The sequence below is a fragment of the Notolepis coatsorum genome, assembly GCF_963971535.1.
Source record: "Notolepis coatsorum genome assembly, chromosome: 11".
Classification (NCBI taxonomy): domain Eukaryota; kingdom Metazoa; phylum Chordata; class Actinopteri; order Aulopiformes; family Paralepididae; genus Notolepis; species Notolepis coatsorum.
This window is the reverse complement of record NC_140175.1, coordinates 94394146-94417424: the sequence shown is the minus strand read 5'-3', so window position 1 is coordinate 94417424 and position 23279 is coordinate 94394146. Positions and strand designations below refer to the sequence as shown.

The following is a 23279-nucleotide window of genomic DNA, read 5'->3' as shown; positions in this document are numbered from 1 at the left end:
CCGAGTGGCACTCCTCGCACTCCTGGGTGTCATCGTCGCCATAGAAACCGCCCGGACACTCCGGGGCGCATTTTCCCTCTGGGATAAAGAGAAAAGAATAAACAGAGAGGAGTAATTCTCTTGTCTCTGAGATCAATTGTGTGGCGTGTGTGAGCACACAAAGAATCCAATTACCTAGATATAACACACCTAGGCAAAACAAGTATACACTTCTGAGTATGGGGGACATACATGAACCTGTAGTCAGACAATACATATCGATTTTATTTCATTTCAAACCTTTATTTCAACTCGTAAGACACTGAGGTTACCGTCATTTACAGCGACGACAAGCTTACAAAACAGGACATGGTGTATCCGTTTTCCTACATATAGACACAATAAATAAGAATAAACAATGACAAAATCAGCTAAGACAGTTAAAAGTCGACACACTGTGGTCGGAGATCATACTTTTAAATGCGGCAAAAGAAGGAAGAACCTTCAGCTTCAGAGTCAGTCGGAGGGCATTCCAGGTGTTGGAAGCATCAAAGGAAAAAGCTGTTTTTCCTAGTTCAGAGCAAACTCGAGGAACCCTAAGAACCAGCCAGTCAACCAGATGGGTGACAAATTAAAGTAAAAAAGCTGAATAAATTAGTGGAAAAACATAACGAGCGCAGACACTTCGATACAGGTGTACTGCATGATAAGCAATTAACATCCTATCACGCTCTGTGGCGTGTATAGAAATGCTGAGCAGGCCCAGTTAACGGATCAAGACGGCAAGAGGAAAGGATCTAAGTGACTTTGAAAGAGTGTTCATTATTAACACTTTCAATGACGGAGCTCGGTGCAAGCTTTAGTGCTTCCTTGCCACCACCCACTTCAATGATAGAGCTCTCATATTTGCAAACGCATAAACTATGTCTTAAATTATGGCTATGTGTCTAATCTGGCCGTCGCTTATCAATGACTTGTTTGCAGTCAACATTGTCAAAACGGATTGTTTTTTAATCGGTTCATTTCCGTTTTATACCATTTTGAAAAACTAAATATAAAATATAAAAATATAAAGATTCTGTGATAAACGGCCTTTACTGGTATATTCTGGAATACACAAAAACGTTGACATTTTTCGGCCTATTTATGAATCGTTTTCAAATAAACGCTAGATTATCGATAGTATATGTGTAATGTGTACTTATGCACGCTAGAGAAGCGAGCTGAAAAATCGAATCTCTTATTTCCTGATTGCACACACACACACACACAAAAAAGCTCTGATTATCCTAAGACTGGTAAAATAGATTCCTTACCTCAGATCAGATGTTCTCCAAAAAGATTATTCCCATTCCTGATCGCCATTCCAAATATCGATCGCGTTTATTGATCCAATGCTGGGTACTGGAAATATGTATTCCACGCTGTTTTGGGGCTCGGAAATTACTTGGATCCTCTCGGGTGGCTTGCCCGAGAAGTAAAATGAGGAAGCTGGATTCCCCCCCCCCCCCATGTGTTTTCATGCAATCCATTCCAAAGGGAGACGATAGGGGGGTGGTATTTTCCCAATGGAGCTCAGAGAGAGTTTGCAGCACTAACGTGAGACTAGATTGATGAAATATGAATTCAAATCGCTAATAAAAAAACAAACTACATATTGCGTTGTTGGCAATGAACGGTCGGCATGAACAAACGACATATCGCGTCGTTGGCATTGAAAGTGTTAAAGAGGGTTCGTTATAGGTGTGTAAATAGCAAAGAACATTTCTATCCTGATGAGAGTGGTCTCTTCCAGGAGGAAAAGGCCCCCATACACAGGACACGAGGGGTCACTGAATTATTGTATGGAAATTATACAAATCATAATGCTATGGCTTTCGTAGTCACCAGATCTCAACGCAATTGAACACCTATGGGACAGTGTTAGACAGTCCTCTCCACCACCATCACCAAAACACCAAATTATCTTTTGGAAGATAACATTTAGCTAGCCAGCCTTATTGTTGCTAGTTATCTACAGTTATAAATCAGTGAATAATAATCTGACATAATGTTTGTTAAAATATCTAACTAGCTACTTAATTGTCACAGCAATTTTCAATAGATTTACGCTAGGGGCACTATTTTAATATCAGTGCTACTGACAAGGTCCACAGACAGCCTCTGTAAAACAGCAAGGAGTACGAACCTTTTATACATTCCTTGTAAAACAGGCACAAATATGAAAATGAGGAATGAAAGGTCCCTATTATTAGCCTACTGAAATATCATCATTCATAGAGCCTAGGGATAATGTAGCTAACAGGGAAACGCTAATGTTAGCTGCTGCAAACCCCAAATTATGGATGAAAGTCTCAACACAACACGCACGCACGCACGCACGCACGCACGCACGCACGCACGCACGCACGCACGCACGCACGCACGCACGCACGCACGCACGCACGCACGCACGCACGCACGCACGCACGCACGCACTCACACACACACACACACACACACACACACACACACACACACACACACACACACACACACACACACACACACACACACACACACACACACACACACACACACACACACACACACACACACACACACACACTTTAATTCGTGAGTGGGAGTTTCACCTGATAAGAACAGGTCAGTCTCACACCAGTAGCACTCGTGTTCGTCACAGCTCACACAGCTGGCGTCACACGGCACGCAGCTCATCTCCTCCTCGACGCTGTACGTCTTGGCCGGGCAGTTCTTGTAGCAGCCATCCTGAAACCTAATTACAAAGGGGGCGAGAGTCGATATGGCGCAGGGTTCCCTCAGACACACACACACACAAAGCTCACTCGCTCCCACGGTAACAGTGTGTGACCGCTGTGTGGTAGGAACGGAGAGAGACACGGAGTGGAACGAAAGCAGAAAGGTAAGAGATGTCACTCGGTGAGGGAGGGAGGGAGGGAGGGAGGGAGGGAGGGAGGGAGGGAGGGAGGGAGGGAGGGAAGGAGGGAGGGAGGGAGGGAGGGCACGCAGCCTTACTTGTAGAAACCTTCCGTGCAAGACAGGCAATGTCTGGGGTTATCTGTTGAGAACAGACAAACAAACTCAGTTTTCCTTTTTAGATATGAAAGTGTCAACAGCCCCTCGAGCACGGTTCATCGAGCCATGACGCGGTGTAGACGTGGAGGGGGTAGACTTTGATGGGGGGGGGGGGGGGGGGGGGGGGGGGCGGGGTTGGCCTGTTTGTGTGCAGGGGACAAACTTTGTTGTGTGTTTGATGAGCTGTTACTTACACAATGCGTATGGACTAGATTAGAAAAAAAGGCCTGCACACTATAAACTGGGATTGGGATTACAAAGGATTGTATTGACCTGGCGAAGATCCACCCGGATTGAAACGTTGTCCCAGTTCAGAAGCATTCATTAAGTATATTTATTTCTATATTTATATTTACAGCATATATATATATATATATTAGGGATGTTCGATATTGGCTTTTTTTCCTTCCGATATCCGATACCGATATTGTCCAGCTCTTAATTTCCGATACCGATATCAACCGATATTAACCGATACCGATATATGCAGGGTTTCCCCCCCAAAAAACTGAATAATTTCAGGTAATTAACATTACATATCTCTTGTTGTGGAATTAACACAACATTATGCATACTTTTGACAATAAATTAAATCAGAATTTGTTCTTACTTGCTTGCCTGGGTAAATAAAGGTTAAATAAATGTAAAAAAAATTAAATACATTTTTTTTTTTTGAAAACCGATACCGATAATTTCCTATATCACATTTTAATACCAATATCGGCCGATAATATCGGTAGGCCGATAATATCGGACATCCATAATATATATCCATATCTGTTTGAATACACCTGCATATAACCAGGGGTGGAAAGTAACTAAGTACTGTACTTAAGTACAATTTCGAGCTACTTGTACTTTATGTGAGTATTTTCATTTTAGGGAACTTTATACTTTTACTCCACTACATTTCAAGGGAAATATTGTACTTTTTACTCCGCTACATTTATCTGAACCCATCAGTTACTACCGTAGTTACTTTTAGCAAGACAAGGATTTTGCATAGAAAACATAATACAAAATAACAAATGTATGAAGATTATATACTTTCATATTTAAAGCCTGTCAACTTAAAGAGGACATAATCAGAGCAGCATAACTGGACCACATACCACTGTATCCTATAGAGGTCAATGGATACACAGACGTCGTGTAGAATGTGTACTTTTACTTTAGATACTTAAGTACATTCAATAGCAAATACTTCTCCACTTTTACTTAAGTAGAATTTGAATGGAGGACTTTTACTTTTACCAGAGTACTCATTTATCTGAGTATTTCTAAGTAAAGGAACTGTGTATTTCTTCCACTACTGCATATAACTCATGCAACTCTTAATGATAGCATGTACAACAATGCTGTGTATATATACTTATTTTCGTTGTACTGTACTTGTGCTGTATAATGACAATACATTTGAATCTAATCTAATCTAAGTCAAGCAGTGTAATGGGCAGGCTTCTCTTTTGTTCATACTCACTGGTACCTAAGCACCTACTGTATATGGCACACACTGCTGTTACTTACACAAGACACACTTCCTACAGCCTTCTTCACAGGTCATACATTCATCATAGTCCGGATCCTCCACCTCCCCTGAGAGGAGAGGAGAGGAGAGGAGAGGAGAGGAGAGGAGAGGAGAGGAGAGGAGAGGAGAGGAGAGGAGAGGAGAGGAGAGGAGAGGAGAGGAGAAAAGAGGAGAGGAGAGGAGAGGAGAGGAGAGGAGAGGAGAGGAGAGGAGAAAAGAGGAGAGGAGAGGAGAGGAGAGGAGAGGAGAGGAGAGGAGAGGAGAGGAGAGGAGAGGAGAGGAGAGGAGAGGAGAGGATGGGAGGGGAGGGGAAAGGAGTAAGGAGTGAGGATAGGATCAAGGAGAGGAGGGGGAGGGAGAGGAGAAGAGGTTCATAGGAGAGGAGAGGTGAGGAGGGTGAGGAGAGGAGAGGGGAGGGGAGTACGGAGAGGAGAGAAGAGAAGAGGAGATGAGGGGAAGGGAGTAAGGAGTGAGGCGAGGGTAGAGGAGGAGAGGAGACAAGAAGATAGATGAGACAAGAGAGGAGGAGAGAGAGAGAGAGAGAGAGAGAGAGAGAGAGAGAGAGAGAGAGAGAGAGAGAGAGAGAGAGAGAGAGAGAGAGAGACAGGTGGACAGGTGTTCAACAATGTGTTCCAAAGTCACCTCTGATAACCTGCCACTCCATGTCTAACATAGCAGCTACCAGGAAGGCAGACCAGGCATAACAGTATACTATTGACCCTGCTCACCTTCCCCACACTCCAGCCTGGCGCACGCTCCGTCAGAGAGGTAGTAGGACGAGTTGCACCTGAGGCAGCGCGTGGGGCCGGTGCATGCCCTGCAGTGGTCCGAGCACGACTCACAGCTCCTGTCCTTGGTGTGGTAATGGGCTTCGGGGCAGGTGTCTACGCACTGGCCCTCGTGCAGGTAGCGCTCGATGCCAAACTTGTCTGGAGGAAGGATAAATGTATTGATTGATTATTTAATGTAAAAGAAATCTTTAGTGCCCTCTCCCTTGCTCGCCTCTCGGTTGCTCTCTCATGCGGTCTCTCCCCCTCTTCTATCCCTCTCTCACACACACATTTTGAGTGTTTAATTTGAAACCACCAGTTATTTTATATTATACTGTATATAACATTCAAAGGTAACCCTTCCCTTTACGGTCCCTTAAAGAACCAGTACAATGAAAAAAATGCATTGTGTTTTTCAATCTCGTTGCATCGTTTAACAGAAGGCATGTCAATGTAAAGTTATCCAAAATGTTATAGCGTGAGTATTGTGGAAATACTGTATGACTAAAGCCCCTTGAGAAACTATCCTCCTCGTTGTCATCATATTCAGACCATTTCAGATCGACGATCTGCTTCCTGTAAAATATGCCATCATCTACTCCACAAACAAGTATTATGAAGCTAGTTTTGAGTGGTTCAAAAACACCCACAGCAAGCTGTGACTATTTATTTAACACCTGCTAGCACAGGTTAGCCAATGATAATCTCCCAGAGCAACCAATCACACTGGTCCCATGAACCTGTTTACATTTTGAAAGCTTCATGTATTATGACACTACCTTTCAATAAACAGAGGGCCCCGTCCCCTCAACAGACTGAGAGAGTTGGCTGTGCTCAGTGTGCACTAAAAGAATTATAACAAATCAAATGATACATCTGAAGCTGAAATAATTGTCGCTCCTAACACCAACATTCCACAATAAGCCTTTTCTGACTATCATTGTACTGAATCTTTAAGTCCTGGGTAAATACCAGGTAAATACAATGGAGGATCGGGATGACTGGAAGCACCGATGGAGGGCCCGTTCGAGGACGACCTAGATAGATATAGAAATACAATGTAAGAACAGTAGCTGGTACCTTGTGGCATTCACAAATGTTTTATTATTTTAGATGTATTTGTTGATTATGGGCAAAAGTGTGCTGCAGAGTGAAAGTCCATAAATCCTTTGCCTTATTGTGGAAGCCACGATAAAAAAATAAAGTAAAAAAAGTTCAAAGTGTTTATGACCATCTAACAGGGAAGGTTTTAAACTGTGTGAGTCAATATTTGTATTGTAATTGACAGACAGTGCATCCTTTTGCCACTAGTCAGTCCTTTGATGCCACACTACTGACATGAATCCGTTTTGGTCAACACTTTCATCACACGTTCTTCACATCTGGCGTCGGAATAACTCAAGTGTAATTCCTCTTCTGGCCTTATTTAGTATTTTCGGGGTGCTAATTAGTATGCAAGGCCACACGTGTTCAATTGCAGAACAGATGGTATATTCATCATCCCAACCACATGCGAAAGAACAATTTGAGTTAAGAGCACTTCCTGAATCCAAATTTGATTCCTCATTCCACGCACTTCTCTCAAGGGCAAATTCAAGAGAAATATTATAATTTTACAGAATGTTCTTGAATCTTGCATGAGGCGCGACCTGGCTGCCTCTTACAGCAGGACCTGAAAGGAATCTTACTCCTCGCTTTGGATCCTTTCTTTGGTTGGCCAGCGATGGAAACCCTCCCCAACATGTCCAAATGATTACAGACCGGTGGCACTCACCTCTGTGGTCATGAAATGTTTCGAGAGGCTGGTCAAGGACCACATTTGTGCCTCCCTCCCCAGTGATATGGACCCTATGCAATTTGCATACAGGACAAACAGGTCCACTGACGACGCGGCCTCCCAGGTACTGCACAGCACTCTCTCCCACCTTGACCGTCAGAAGGGGGGCTATGTGAGACTGTTGTTCATTGACTACAGCTCAGCGTTCAACACCATAGTCCCCACCAGACTGGTGGACAAGCTGATCGAGCTGGGTCTGAGCTCCGCCCTGAGCGCCTGGGTACTGGACTTTCTGAGTGAAAGACCCCAGGCGGTCAGGGTGGGGGGTCAGACCTCCAACACCATCACCCTGAGCATCGGGTCCCCCCAGGGCTGTGTTCTAAGCCCCCTGCTGTACTCACTCTACACACACGATTGTGTGGCCAAGTTCAGCTCCAACTCCATAGTGAAGTTCGCAGACGACACGGTGGTGATGGGGCTGATCTCGGACAACGACGAGAAGGCCTACCGGGAGGAGGTTGAGGTACTGGAACGCTGGTGCCAGGACAACAGCCTGCTCCTGAACATTGGTAAAACCAAGGAGCTGATCGTGGATTATAGGAGAGGACAGCAGGAGACACACACACCACTGATGATTAACGGGGCTACCGTGGACAGGGTGAGCAGCTTTAAGTACCTGGGGGTCCACATGTCAGAGGATCTGACATGGTCAACACACATAGACACAGTAGTAAAGAAAGCGAAGCAGCGCCTCTACCACCTGAGACAGTTAAGGAAGTTCAGAGTATCGGGGAAGATACTCCAGTCCTTCTACTCAGGAGCTGTAGAGAGCATCTTGACCGGAAACATCACTGCCTGGTATGGAAACAGCACGGCACAGGACAAGAAGGCCCTACAGAGAGTGGTGCGCTCAGCCGAGCGTACCACGGGTATTGCGCTACCTCCCCTGCAGGTTCTATACAACAAGAGGTGCAAATCCAGAGCCTGCAGAATAATGAAAGACCCCCACCACTCCAATAACAGCCTGTTCCAGCTGCTGAGGTCAGGCAGACGCCTGCGAACCCCAGCTACTAGGACGGAGAGGCTTAGGCTCAGCTTCTTCCCCCAGGCCATCAGAGCCTTGAACAATGAACATTGAGTGCCACAGAACACTGAACTATCCACACACAAGCACACACGAGCACACACACGACACGCACGCTGTGCACGCTCACATACTAGCAGCCACTTTAACACGAGCGGGCACACACTCACGCCGCACACACGCACACTTATGGCCAAGAGGAAAGGCCACTTTAAATTAGTATAACAACAGGAACAGTGTATTGCACTACTAAAGCTACCTAGCATGTCCTATATGCTCTGTAAATACTATGTACAGATACCGAGATGTCACACCATGTTACCTGTTACCTGTTTATTGCACAATGTTTTTTTTTTTATTGGATTCTATTATATGTTGTACCACTGTATTGCACATCGTCGCGGGCAAGACCACCCGCATTTCATTGTATACTTGTATGCCGTGACAATTAAAACTCTTGACTTGACTTGACTTGATTCTTAAGCCACTAACCACTAACTTTATGAACATGTCCACACAGACACGTGCACGCAGACAAAAACACACACAAACACCCACACGTGCACAGACAGACAGACACACACACACACACACACACACACACGTGTATACACACACACACACACACACACACACACACGCACACGCACACACAAAACACATACATTATATGCCGCGCCTCGCGCTTTAGCGCAAGAACAAGCTGTCCAATATGATCTTATTCACCTGCATTTTATGTTTAGGCAACATAATTATGTAATGAGTCTGAGTAAGTAAAGTGAAATGACGTGTGTTGAAGTCAGAGGTTCGGTGTAGGATTGTTAGTAACTGTCTAACTGCATATATAACTGTTTCCACTAGTAACTGTCTAACTGCATATATAACTGTTTCCACTAGAGGGCGCTCTAGGCGGAGCCACTCAGGAACACCACCAGGTGGCGAGTATAAATAGAGATGTCTCCTCCCATTCTTTCTCTTTCCCCCAGCCTCTCAGTGAGAGGAGAACTATAGAACTGCTGCTCTGCCATGTGAATAAATAAACCACGGCAGTTAAGGCTCAAGATAAGAAACCATGCCTCTTGACCACATTATTGTCGCCCTATAGCCGGATTCTGTCAACAGGTTATGGGCCCAGATAACACCGTGGCGAAATAATAAGGGTAGCAAGCTTAGCTGAAGTATAGGCTAGGTTAGCGCGGCTAGACGCTAGGCCAACAAGAGCTAAAGCTACACCTACCACCAACGAAGAGGATGGAGAACAAGGGAAGGGGCAAATGGCCCTCATTCAATGGAAAAGCAGAGGACTATGAGCTCTGGGAAGAGCGCATGCTATGCTGCATGCACGGTGCGGGACTGAAGGAGACGATCCTGGCAGCCCCCACAGGAGAACTGACGGCGGAAGAGCAAGCCCTGGACGACCAGCGTAACGCAGACGCGTACTGTGAGTTAGTGCCACTGCTCGACGACACCAGCTTGGGGCTGATATTCCGCGACACTAAAGACAAAGGCCGAGAAAGCCTAGAGGTGTTGAGAAAGCATTACATCGGGCGAGGAAGACCCCGAGTCATGGCCCTCTACATAGCACTAACGGCCCTGAGGAAGGGGCACACCGAGACTGTGACCGAATACGTCAACAGAGCAGAGCAAATCACGACGCCATTGATGAGTGCCGGAGAAGCACCAAGCAATGGGCTAATGATGGCGATGATGATGAGAGGACTGCCGGAGCTGTACAAACCGTTCACACTCCTGGTAACACACGGTTCAACGGACATAACGCTGGGACAGTTCAAGGCTAAGTTAAGAAACTTCGAGGACTCAGAAGATACCCACCCAGCCGCTGCAGAGGCGGGAGAGAGGGTGCTAAGGGAGAGGACCAGGACCACGACGGAACTGGCGTGTTGGCGATGCGGAGAGAAAGGCCATCGGAGAAGCGACTGCACAAAGACTGTCTGGTGTAGCTTCTGCAAATCCACGGGGCACACAGACAGAGCGTGCATGAAGAAACACGACCAGAGCGTGCATGGACAAGATGGCGGCCATGGACGAGACGGCGGCCATGGACGAGACGGCGGCCACGGACAAAATGGCGGCTACGGACAAAATAGCGGCTACGGACAAGATGGCGGCTACGGACAAGATGACGGCTGTGGACAGGGTGACGACAGCGGACACGATGGCGGCGACGGTTGACGTGAGACGGATCGAGACGACGCCCAGAGAATAACGGGACAAGAAGACTGCGCTTTCGGGGCGCGGATGGCGTGCATCGCCGGACCGGCCCAGCTGCAGCGGGCCCAGAGAAGGGGACTGATCGTGGACACAAGTGCGTCGTCCCATGTCATCAACGACAGGAGTCGGTTCAAGAACTTTGACGACACTTTCCACCTGGAGAGGCACAGCATGGAGCAGGCAGACGGGAGATGCACCTACGGATTGGCGCAAGAGAGAGGAGACGCACAGGTATGCCTCACGGACAGTAAGGGGCGCTGGCGTACGGTGACGCTAAAGAATGCTCTCTACGTACCATCGTTCCCACAAGCGGTGCCAAGGTATTCTTCGATAAAGGTAAAAATTTTCTTGTAGAACCTGACGGTACACGGTTTGACATAAAGATGTACCAGAGAATATATTATCTGCAAACGGAGTGTAATGACAACGACAAGTGTAATGATAATAATGATATGTGTAGCGTGACGGCCATTCACGATATTCAGACATGGCACGAGATTATGGGTCATTGTAATTACGAGGATTTACTGAAACTGCAAGTAGTGACAGAAGGCATGCACATTGAAGGTGAAAAGCGTAGACCTGACAAAAATTGTGCAGTGTGCAAAACGGGGAAGTTTACTCAACCGAGATACAGAAATCCCACAGAAAAAGTAAGGGTATCACTTGCATTAGTTGACACGGACCTAGCAGGCCCAGTAAGCAACGAGTCCATAGGAGGCTTTAGATATGTACAGTATTTTACAGATGTGTGCACAGGAGCAGTGTTTGTTTACTTTCTCAAAGCAAAGAGTGACACACTCCAGGGCCCTCATTCATCAACGTGACGTAGAAAATGTTCTATTTCCATACTTAAGCACAGAATTTAGAATGTGTGCACGCAAAAAAGAACGGGATTCATCACACGTGCGTACACAGGTCCTACGCACACCTGTCATGATAAATATCACCTTGGTCCTACGCCGAGGCTCGTGCACACTTTCACGTATTTGCATACCAGAACCGCCCCGATTAACCATATACGGTAATGGAACACCCCCATGAAATGTGGAAAAGTGGACTAACCCAAGTGAACTCTGAGAGACTTCACTGAGAGAGAGATTGATCACCGAGGTCCAACCGACAACTTGAACGTATAATCTTCGGTGCGCCGGGAGCCAAGGATGTTGACTGACCCAGTCCTGCTACAGAACCAGCACATTGACAGAAATAAATGACAAGAGATGACCCGACATTAAGCACTGTAATGACTGAAATTAAATCAATTTCAGCACGCCAACTCTGCGCTCTACAATGCCTATTGTGTGCGCTCGTCAAGAGCCCGTGGTTCTGATCAGAGTCATTATGGCTTCAGTGGATAACCCTGATCTACATTGTGATGTTTTAGATACCCCAGTAATAACATTACAATTGAATTAAATACAATTAGGCCTGAATGAGACTCCGGCCACCGGCACATTATCAGCCAAAATGCGCGTTTATTGATGGAGCAAACTCTGAGAGATTGTTCACAGAGGCGCTGCCGAACCAAGATATAATATGATGTGTATAATATAATGTGTGTAGAGGCATATGATACAATCTATTTTGTTGTTGGTATTAGGTAGCCTATGAATTACATATAATAGCAGCCAGCCTACATTATGCAACAATAACTTGTGCATATATAACACACAGCCCTGCGAAGCCTGCATACAGTAAACTAACTTGATCATTAATTTAGCTGTTGTATCTTTAAATAATATGTATAGGCTATAGGCCGCCTATATTCTCAAATGGCTTAATGGCTATCCGAGTCCTCGATATCCTCGTGGACGGACCAGTATTTATATGATCATATCATATTCATATTCATATCATAGTTTACTCTATCAGCCTACCAGCATGTAATACGTTCTTTGTTAGAACTCAACTCGTTATTATTTTGCGCATAGATTGCAGAAATACGGGAACGTTTTGATTTAGGCTTTGACATTGTAAAACTAAATAAGTGAAGTTCTGTAATATCACCCACACAATATATGCTCTGTGTCCAGAGCATGTATGCTTTTCATTCATAAGACACATTTATTGCAAGGGTTTTGTATACACATACACTCAACAAATAACCTCTGTCTGTTCTCGTTGCAATGCGTTTTTATACCGTGGGTGTTCATATGACTTGTATTCTGCTTACAGCTTCGGGGTTCAACTTATTACGTTTAACAATGGCAAAGCCTTTTAAATATAATCAAAACGTTCCCGTATTTCTGCAATATATGCGCAAAATAATAACGAGTTGAGTTACGCAGAGCACAGTCAGTGCTTATTTCCACGTTGTGAAAATATTCTACCACCGGCGCTAGCTACGCATGGTCCGACCTCTGTGCTTAAATATACGCACAAAGTCAAGCACAAGTTCAAATAGATAAATCCCACACTTTGCTTAGGAATGGTCGTACGCACGGCTTAAGCACATATCTGTGCGTACGTCAGGTTGATACATGAGGGCCCAGGCCCTTATGGTAACGTAGGATGCTTGAGGTCCGACAACGAAACCGAGTTCACAAACAGAGAGTTTATTGATTGAAAACTTTATTAACAGATTGCAGAATGGGTACAATACAGTACAGCTCAATACACACAATTGTTAAGGGGATGCAGACCAGAGAAAGACTTTCGTCTTGTTTACATCAGGGTCCCCCATTTTCAATTCATCAGGACATATATGATATACATGACATACAGATATACAGTACTGCTACATCTATACATTTATGACATACCAGATTTGCAAATACAGTACTGTTTGTGATACAAAAAGAGTCCAGAAAAGAGTATATACATTTGACGTAAAAACTGTACATTGGGGGAGGTTGGGTGGGTGCGGTGGGTGGGGGGGGGGGCTGTACATTGGAGGTGGTTCGTGGGTGGGGTGGGGTGGGGGGGGGGGGTGGGCAGGAGGTGTGGGGGGGGGGAACACTGTACAACTGTACAAGCAAAACTGTACATTGGAATATTGACAACCATACTTGGTCATTTACTGTACATTGGAGGGGGTTGGGTTAGGACATTTACATGGGCCAGTTTCGAATTTCAGTCTCCCGTAGGTGTTATTTGAGAGTGTTTTTGAAAGTGGGTAGTGATTCACATTCCTTTACAGCTTTGGGTAGGGCGTTCCACATTGATGTGGCATAATTGCGAAACGTGTTTAGTCCCTTGTTTGAGCCGAATCTGGGTTTAACATGATTTGTGGAGCTCCCTCTGGTGTTGTGATCGTGGTATTTACTGACCTTTGGGAAGTATTTTGACATGTACATGGGTACCTTGGTCGTGTAGTGTATCTTGTAGACCAGGCCCATTGCCAGTTGCTGTACTCTGTCGTCTACTCTAAGCCATCCTAGGTTGTCAAAGTGGGCAGGGGTGAGGTGGGTTCTAGGAGTAAGGTCAAGCAGTAGTCTGACCAGTTTGTTTTGAGATGTTTGTAATTTTGTTTTTAGCGCCTTTGAGGTGCTTTGGTACCATGAGGTGCAAGCATAGTCGTAGTACCCTTGTATGAGTGCCCCTGCCAGAGTCTTCAGGGTGTTCTTGTTTAGAGAAGATCCGGTACAAGAATCGAGTTCATTGGTTGACTTTTTTTTATTACATTGGATGCCATTTTGTCACAGGAAAGATTAGCCTCTAGGATGGAGCCCAGGTAGGTAATTTCATCTTTCCTTGTGACAATATTGTCACCCACTGTAACTGAGAAGCCGTCGGTCTTGCTGAGTTTGTTATTTGAACCGAAGAGAATGGACACTCTTTTGCCCATGTGTAATGATAGTTTGTTATCAGCGAGCCATATGCAGATTTTGCCTAGTTCCGAGCTGAGGGTTTTTTCAACCTGTAACTTGTTCTTGTCAGAGACCAGCAGGGCTGAGTCATCTGCGAACAAGAACAAGTTGCAGTCACAAGCTGACGACATGTCATTTGCAATCACTGTTGAGAAGGTACAAGATAAGACACGAGACGTCACGTCCATATCCCCCACACCAGAACAGGGTGGCAGAGAGGGAATGGCGCACCCTTTTCGAAATGGCTAGGTGTAAGCTAGTAGATAGTAACTTACCTAAGAGCCTATGGCATTATGCGGTGCAAGAAGCCGCTTACACCAGAAACAGGTGCTTTAATAAGCACTCGGGCACCACCCCCCGTATACAGCGCTGACAGGAAAGAAGTGTAATCTAGCCAGAATGCACCGATTTGGATCAGTGTGTTATGCGTACCTGCAGGACAGGGGAAAGCCAGAGTCCAGATGTGTAAAAGGATTTTTCGTAGGACACGAAAAGGGAAGCCCCGCTTTCCTAGTTTATCATCCCGGTAAAGGGAGAGTGCAGAAACACATGCTAATCAAGTTTGTCACAAAGGCAACATGTGAGAGCGAGACACAGACAGAGGAGCCAGAGATGGACTCCAGAGTAAGGTGTGTAGAAACAGAGACACATCAGCCCAGTGTACTTAGTACGATCATGCAGGAAGACAGTCAGCCACCCCCAGAGGGCGATGACGAGGAGCACCCGAGGGTGACGTCAAGTGCCCCAAGCAGGGGGAGGTATCCCTCAAGGGAACACAAACCCCCAAAGTATCTGACAGACTATGCCCGGAAAGGGAGTGACGAGGAGGACAGTACCCCTGTTGATTACTGCTACAGGATAGTCAGTGGGGTAACCCCGACCTTTAAAGAGGTCACATTGTCCCCCGAAGAGGGCAGACAGACAGTGGGAGGGAAATGGGTGTATTCAACCAAGTTACCAGACAGACAGTGGGAGGGAAATGGGTGTATTCAATCCAGGAGGGTATTGAAGGCCACGACAAATACAAAGTATGGTTCGTAGCAAAATTGCTTAAATGCTGAAGGAGGGTACTCCATGTTTAAATACTGAAGGAGGGTGGCTACACTGTGTAAAGGCAGGAGGATGATACTCTAGGTTTAAATACGGGAGGAGTAGAATCCAGGTTTAAATACCTGATTAGAGTCCATGTCTAAATACTGAAATGGATCCTATGTTTAATTCCATGTTTAAATACAAAAATGGATCCCATGTTTAAATACAAAGGTGGATGACTTACCATGTTCTCAATGATGTAACTATGTGGGAAAGACCCTGAAACGTTTAGACATGTAAGAATGTAGATCAAGGGAAACACCATGTGATCAAAGACTAGACTATCAGGAGGATGCTCAGAAACTGACAAATGTAAAAAATTTACAGAGAAGCTGTGGGTAGCCTCATTTATTTAACAATGTGTACCCGCCCTGACCAATGGTTTGTAGAGAGTAGATTGTCACAGCATTTTGCTGACCCCACAGAGGAGCATTTGGATTACAGCCAAACATGTTTTTTTTGTTATCTTAAAGGTACAGGATATTGTGTGAGTTTGAATACAGACAGCTCACTGGTTTCGTGGAAAACAAAGAAGCAGCCCACAGTGGCACTATCAACTAGTGAAGCCGAATATACGGCTCTAGCTATGACCATACATGAGTGTATTTATCCAGAACAACTGCTAGAAGTGATGGAGATAAGATTATGAGTATATTGCTTAATATGTAATAGGTCATTGGAATGTATCCTCTATACCAGATAAGGTGGTTCTTGAAGATGAGGGGCGTTTTGTCAACATCATTTAAAAATGATGGACACTGTGTACATATGAAGGCTGTTGTTTATGAGGGCAACCAGGGAACCATTGTGATTGCTAGGAACCCAGTGTGTCAACATACACTAGATGTAAACATGTCAATATAGAAAATATCATCTCATCAGATCTGTCATCAGAGAAGAAAGAATGACACTGGTTTACTGTCCAACGGATGACAGGGTAGCAGACACTATGAGGAAACCTGTTCCAAATAAAAATTGAAGGGATTTACAAGGGTCATGTTTAATGTGTAAATATTGACTGTCATTATATTATTTCCTTTGTAAAATGTTTTTCAAAGAAGTTATCCAGTATGCTAATACAAACCCTAAGTGGGAGTGTTGAAGTCAGAGGTTTGGTGTAGGATTGTTAGTAACTGTCTAACTGCATATATAACTGTTTCCACTAGTAACTGTCTAACTGCATATATAACTGTTTCCACTAGAGGGCGCTCTAGGCGGAGCCACTCTGGAACACCACCAGGTGGCAAGTATAAATAGAGATGTCTCCTCCCATTCTTTCTCTTTCCCCTAGCCTCTCAGTGAGAGGAGAACTGTAGAACTGCTGCTCTGCCATGTGAATAAATAAACCACGCCAGTTAAGGCTCAAGATAGAAACCATGCCTCTTGACCACATTATTGTCGCCCTATAGCCGGATTCTGTCAACAACGTGACATACCGTTGCCCCAGAGGCGCAGAGGGATCTTAAGTTCATCTCATTATACATTTATTTTCCCGGCTGCGATATGCAGCTAGTGTAGCGTTACAAATTACAGCCAGGAACCAGCAAGTGCACACACGCTCGCACGCACGCAGGCAGGCAGACAGACAGGCAGGCAGACAGGCAGGCAGGCAGGCACACATCTGAGAGAGAGAGAGAGAGAGAGAGCGAGAGAGAGAGCTGTGCGTGTTTGTGTAGGGCTATTGGAAACGTGGTTGCATTTGACTGACTGTGATCATATATTGATTGATGGCAATGGTGATACTGTAATATTTGCCAATGCGTGCCTTGGTACATGTTTGCAAGATGTTTGGTATAGCGCCCCCCCTGGAGAAGAATTCACCAGCCGCCACTGCATGGAACGGCTGGGGTGTCTCGAGGAGAGGTTTGGGAACCACTGGACTAGAGCATACATTTGAGCCATCAAAGAAATGAAGCAAAAGCGGTTACCTGTGTTGAACTGGTTTATTTTTTAGAAAATAAAAATATATAGTGGATTACTATTACGACTACTACCAATACTAATGATACATCCCCTATAGTTGGTGTTTTTTTATATAGTGGTCTTTTTATTGTAGTTTAAAAAAATTATATAGTGGCGAATGTATTGTGACTGTATGTTTGTCTTTCAACCACTGCACAAATGAAGTTCCGAAAGGAAAATAAAGTAATTTGAAGTTGAAGTTGATTGGCAAACTTTATATTTAAAAAAAATAAAAAATATATATATATATTTTTTTTACACTTTGTTTTTGGTTCATTATACAACTGTGGCGAGCCGCCACAGTCTAGGTAATTAATGGGAAACCCTGCACACACACACATATGGTACACACACACACCACACACCACACAGACACACACACACACACACACACACACACACACACACACACACACACACACACACACACACACACACACACACACACACACACACACACACCACACCACACCACACCACACACACACACACACACACACACACACACACACACACACACACACACACACACACACACACACACACACACACACACACCACACACCACACACACACACACACACCCCTCTCCCCTCTCACCAGTGTCGCAGGTGGTACAGTTGGCAGCCCCTGCGTCCAGGCAGGTAGCGCAGGTATGATCACACAGGTGGCACTGTCCCCCGGCCTGGTACTTCCCCTGGGCACACGCTGCCACACAGCGACCCTCATCCAGAGACCTGGGGCGCGCGAGGGTTAAAAACAACATTACTTTGATGACAACACCAACCACCAGTGCAACCATTATGAACCATGTCATTGTAAACGAATAGCCCCCTATGTTGTAAACGCAGATGTGAGGTTCAAATGAAAATGATCATGGGGGGGGGGTGGGGGGGGTAGTGTGGTAGTGAAAGGTTAACCTTCTGTAGTGTGGTAGACGTGAAAGGGTTAATGTCACAGCGTACAACTCCCTCATCTCTCACTCTACGACGACAGTGACCGAACCCCCGGATGTCCCCTCTCTGACCTCTGACCTCACCGTGAGAGAACACAGCTGATGCAGTCCTGGCCGCGCGGCCCCGTGCACTTCAGACACGTGGCGTCACACGCGCGGCACGTCCCGTCCTCGTCCTGGTACTCTCCTGATAGGACACACACACACACACACATTATATGCAGGTATTAGGGGTGGAACGGTTCACAAAATCGACGGTTTGGTTCGTATCACGGTTTTAGGTTTACGGTTTTCGGTTCGGTATACGTTGTTTTTTATTTTAAAACTATTTAACACTCCAAAAATACCATACTGTACATCAACATAAGATATATTTCCAAAATTTTTTCCAACTTTTCAGTTATTCTCAAGGACATAGTCATGCAAAAACTGAAAGAATGAGGCCATTTGACATCAGGCACATTATTTTGACAGTGACGGTTAGAGCTAGGAGAGATTTTGGTACAGCAAGAGGGGAGGCATTGCTGATTTAAACATGCTTCTCCTTTATTTGGTAAAAAAAAAGTTTACCTTTAATAATGTTTGGCACACAAAGACCGAACTGACTGAAAAATATAGGCAACATTTGTCAAAGTATTAACTTAGTGCAAACAAAAAATTATTAAACCTTTCCATTTTTGTGGCCACCATAAAGTATGCATAATGCTCAACCAGCACTAGACTTTCTTCTCAAAAAGTAAAAGTCACAGAAAAGATGATTAGGGTTTTAAATAAGGACGTTTATGGGGTTTCTTGTATTAATAATAATTTGCACTAAGGAATGTTGTAACTGTTGTTATCTTAAAAAAAAAGGAGATGTTACACGGGAATGGTGAATATAAACCCCCCCTGCAGTGGTGTGTGGAGTTGGTACGTCCCAGCAGGGACCAGGATGTTATGGGTTGCAGACGCAGTTGACACACACGCTCTAGTCTCCTGGCTCGTTATTGAACACAAACCGTTATCTTTGAAGTAGGGCTGGCCGATAAAACGATAACGATAACTATCACGATAAATTATTTCCTCGAAATAAACATGAAACGTGGTCGCAAAGTTTCGATATATCGATTTTCCAAGCTTGGATATGAGCACACGCACTAACAACCAATCAGTGAAGGAGATGGCCGACAGCGGAAGGAGACCCGCGGACTCAAGTAGTAAACAAGGCTGGCTAGGATAATTAGCTTGCATGGCGCTATTTTATAGTTTACGTGCCGAGTGGGTGTGTGGCGTGAATTCTGAGGCCACGGTTATAGTAGTGTGGGGTATACGGTGGACGTCGTTGCAATGTATTGGGGCGGAACAGAGTATTTTAGGGTGATATTTAGTGCATTGGAAACAAGGCTGGCTAGGATAATTAGCTTGCACGGCGCTATTTTATAGTTTACGTGCCGAGTGGGTGTGTGGCGTGAATTCTGAGGCCACGGTTAGAGTAGTGTGGGGTATGCGGTGGACGTCGTTGCAATGTATTGGGGCGGAACGGAGTATTTTAGGGTCATATTTAGTACATTGTCATGGGATACACCGCTTGCTCTGGCTAACTGCTAACGTGCACGGACTGATGACGACATCAACTCGAGACATTCGCAGCAGCAAAACAAATCTATTAATAGCCCATCCATCGGTGCCGGGCATAAGAAGTTAATTAAACTTGACAGACATTATATCGACGATAATTATCGATATCGAGTTATATGAAAATAATTTTATCATTTTATCGCGATAACGTTTTTGGCCATATCGCCCAGCCCTACTTTGAACCTCTGTTGTCAAGCCTCGTCAATATACCCCCCTTCCCCACTAATCGAACTGGTGTCATGGAGTCACTTCTCTGTGAGCGTTTCCACGGTTAGCTTGCGGCTAAAGTTAGTTAGCTCATAGCTAACGTAACGTTAGCCTAGCTCGAGGCTAACGTTATATAACCAAACAATATACACATGCCCCGAACCGCAGAGGTCGTACCGAACGGTGTATGGTTCAAATGCGTACCGTTCGGTACGACCTCCACGGTTCGGGGCATGTGTGTATTGTTCGGTACACGGTTCGAATGCGTACCGTTCCACCCCTAGCAGGTATGTATGGACAGCTGTGGATAGATGATATGATATGATATGATATTATCATTTATATTGTGCCTCCCAGCCAACTTTTACATCGGTCCGGGGCGCAGCCCGGGAAAGAAATAAGAAATATACAGGACAATGGAGACAGGGAACCAGGCAGACGGACAGACAGAGAACATAAGAACACCTCAGACACACAACACAACAGCAAAGTAACTCAATGATCCTCTAGAGCGAAAAGGTGGGTTTTAAGCAAGGCCTTAAAAGTCTTAATAAATAAAGGGAGTTTATTCCACAGTGTCAGCGCCATCACTGCAAAGGCCCAGAAACCCTTTGTCACCAGTTTGGCCCGCGGGACCCTCAGACACAGTTGGTAATTCGATCTGAGGCTGGAGCTGACGGGTTGGACCAAGAGTAGATATATATATATATGGTAAGAATAAATATATATATATACAGCATTATTGTACATACTAGTAAATGGATGGCGGCTATAGATGCTCTCACTCTATTACAGGGGTTCTCAAAGTTTTTTATACCACGACCCAATTTTATTTAGGATTTTCTTTGGTGACCCCACACTTAATGTATCGCGTAATTTCAACGTGGAATTAAGGAATATCAAAATAAAACTTGATCATGCATATTTATAAAAAAAAATTATTACAGCACTATGTTATCAATACACATTTAGCCAAAATATGTTGCCAGAAAAAAAAAGTCTTGCCAATGTGCGACCCCCACTGTCACCTACCCACGACCCCACTTTGGGTCGCGAGTCGCGACCCATAGTCTGAGAACCGCTGCTCTATTACAATGCTGACTCACTGTTGCCGATCTGACTCTGAATGGAGAGTGACAGAAAAATCACACTTTAATTTAACAAACAAATTATGTACGAGTCACTATTAACACTTTGAGTGCCAGCGACGTCATAACTCGTTTTATCAGCCCCCCCATTGAGTTCCGACGACGACAATTATCGTTTTATTTTTTTATTAGCGATCTGAATTCATATTTCATCAACCGAGTCTCCCGTTGGTACAGCAGCCCCTCCAGGAGCTGAGATGGGAAAAAAGCGCCCCCTATCGTCTATCCCTGTGTAACTGCAGGTCAGTCGATTAGACTGACCTGGGATCTGTAGATCTGTAGAGGTGGAGCCAACTGGCTCCATTGTGCTGGCAAGACGTCTGATCAAGAGGGATCTGATCGCGAGACGGAAATCAGCCTGGAATATATATTTACAGCAGCCAATAATCAATCAATAAGCGTGATCGATATTTGGAATGGCGATCAGGAATTGGAATAATCTTTTTGGATAACATCTGATCTCAGGTAAGGAATCTATTTTACCAGTCTTAGGATAATCAGACCTGTTTTCACGGAGATTTCAGCGTTTGCCCTATGTGTGATGTGGCTGTTTGGCTGTGATCGCTGATGAGGAAATAAGAAAATCGATTTTTCAGATCGCCTCTATAGCATGCATACGTACACATATACTATCGATAATCTAGCGTTTATTTGAAAACGATTCATAAATAGGCCAAAAAATGACAATGTTTTTGTGTATTCTAGAATATTCCAGTAAATGTCTTTTATCACGGAATCTTTATATTTTCCTTGAAAACGAGGGCTTTTCAAAATGCTATAAACCGAAAATTAACCGATAAAAAAACAATCCGTTTCGACAATGTTGACTGCAAACAAGTCATTGATAAGTGACGGGCAGATTAGACACATAGCCATAATTTAAAACATAGATTAGGCGTTTTTAACGCTAACATTGAAGTGGATGATGGCATTCAACGGGGTAAAAAGGTAAACAAGGTAGGCACTGATAGTGTTAAATGTCAATGGAAAAAGCACATGAAGCAGTCGTCACTGCTATGGCAGTTTGTAGCTGATTCAGCCTGAAAGAAGTGTTCTCACTCTCTGCCTACTATACGCTGTAAGCAGTAACATGAATCGGCAAAAAAACATCAATTATCCAGGTTGGAGCAGTAATAAGAAATCAGTGAAAAACATCAATTATCCAGGCTGGGCTGTGTTTATATAGGAGCATTAGATTAAATTATACAACGGCATGCAAATTTCTCGATTCTGATTGGCCATTAACACGTCTTTATTGGCAACAATCCACGCTGCTGGCCCAGGACCCGCCCACAACCGACCCACATCACATCACTCCGCCGGATCACAAGAAGGTGACCAATAATCTTTACAAATGGATATGTTAATGGCGACTAAACGACTAAATATCAAGCGATTCTGTCACAGCGAATGTCTTAGTCGTTTAAACAATGTTGGATGATGTAATTGATGGGTCTTGAATCATTCTGTAACAAAAGAAAAATCGCGGATTGATTGATGGATTAATTTGCGATTTTTTTTTCAATTTCTTTTTCCTTTCGACTGTCAGCGCTCGCTCTAGTCTCCACCCACCGCCACACACACCCCCCCCCCACACACATACACACACACACACACACACACACACGCACACACACACACGCACGCACACACACACACACACTCTGCCTGCAACGCGGGGGATAGTCAGAGAGCTGGGTGCTGCGCTGTTCTAAGTGAGCATGGCCTATTGAGTTGATTGATTGATTGATTGCTAATTTTATTACTGTACGCTTGGTTTCCAACTGGTTAAGTTTAGGCCCTCTACAGTAGGTTTAAAAAAATAAATAAAAGAATAGGGCGAAGAAAACGTTTTTTTCCTATAGGGCAAAGAAGACTTTTTAATTTGTTTTACCTACTTTATATAGAAGCATCTAAGAATGAAGTTCTATGGAAAGTAGGTCTGCATTCCCTTAACAATTGTGTGTATTGAGCCGTACTGTATTGTACCCATTCTGCATCTGGTAATAAAATTTTCAAT

General features: G+C 44.6%; 1 protein-coding gene across 1 annotated transcript in view; it reads right to left on the bottom strand.

Moving 5' to 3' along the window:
• pcsk5a (proprotein convertase subtilisin/kexin type 5a) overlaps positions 1 to 23279 on the bottom strand; it is a gene marked incomplete at both ends in the record, with an annotated part of 120863 nt that overhangs the window by 53727 nt on the left and 43857 nt on the right. The window contains 7 exons of the mRNA XM_084325006.1: positions 12 to 78; positions 2613 to 2755; positions 3016 to 3058; positions 4603 to 4671; positions 5332 to 5532; positions 17933 to 18069; positions 18372 to 18474. Coding sequence (XP_084181132.1) covers positions 12 to 78; positions 2613 to 2755; positions 3016 to 3058; positions 4603 to 4671; positions 5332 to 5532; positions 17933 to 18069; positions 18372 to 18474 — 763 coding nt within the window. The remainder of the gene's footprint in view (positions 1 to 11; positions 79 to 2612; positions 2756 to 3015; positions 3059 to 4602; positions 4672 to 5331; positions 5533 to 17932; positions 18070 to 18371; positions 18475 to 23279) is intronic.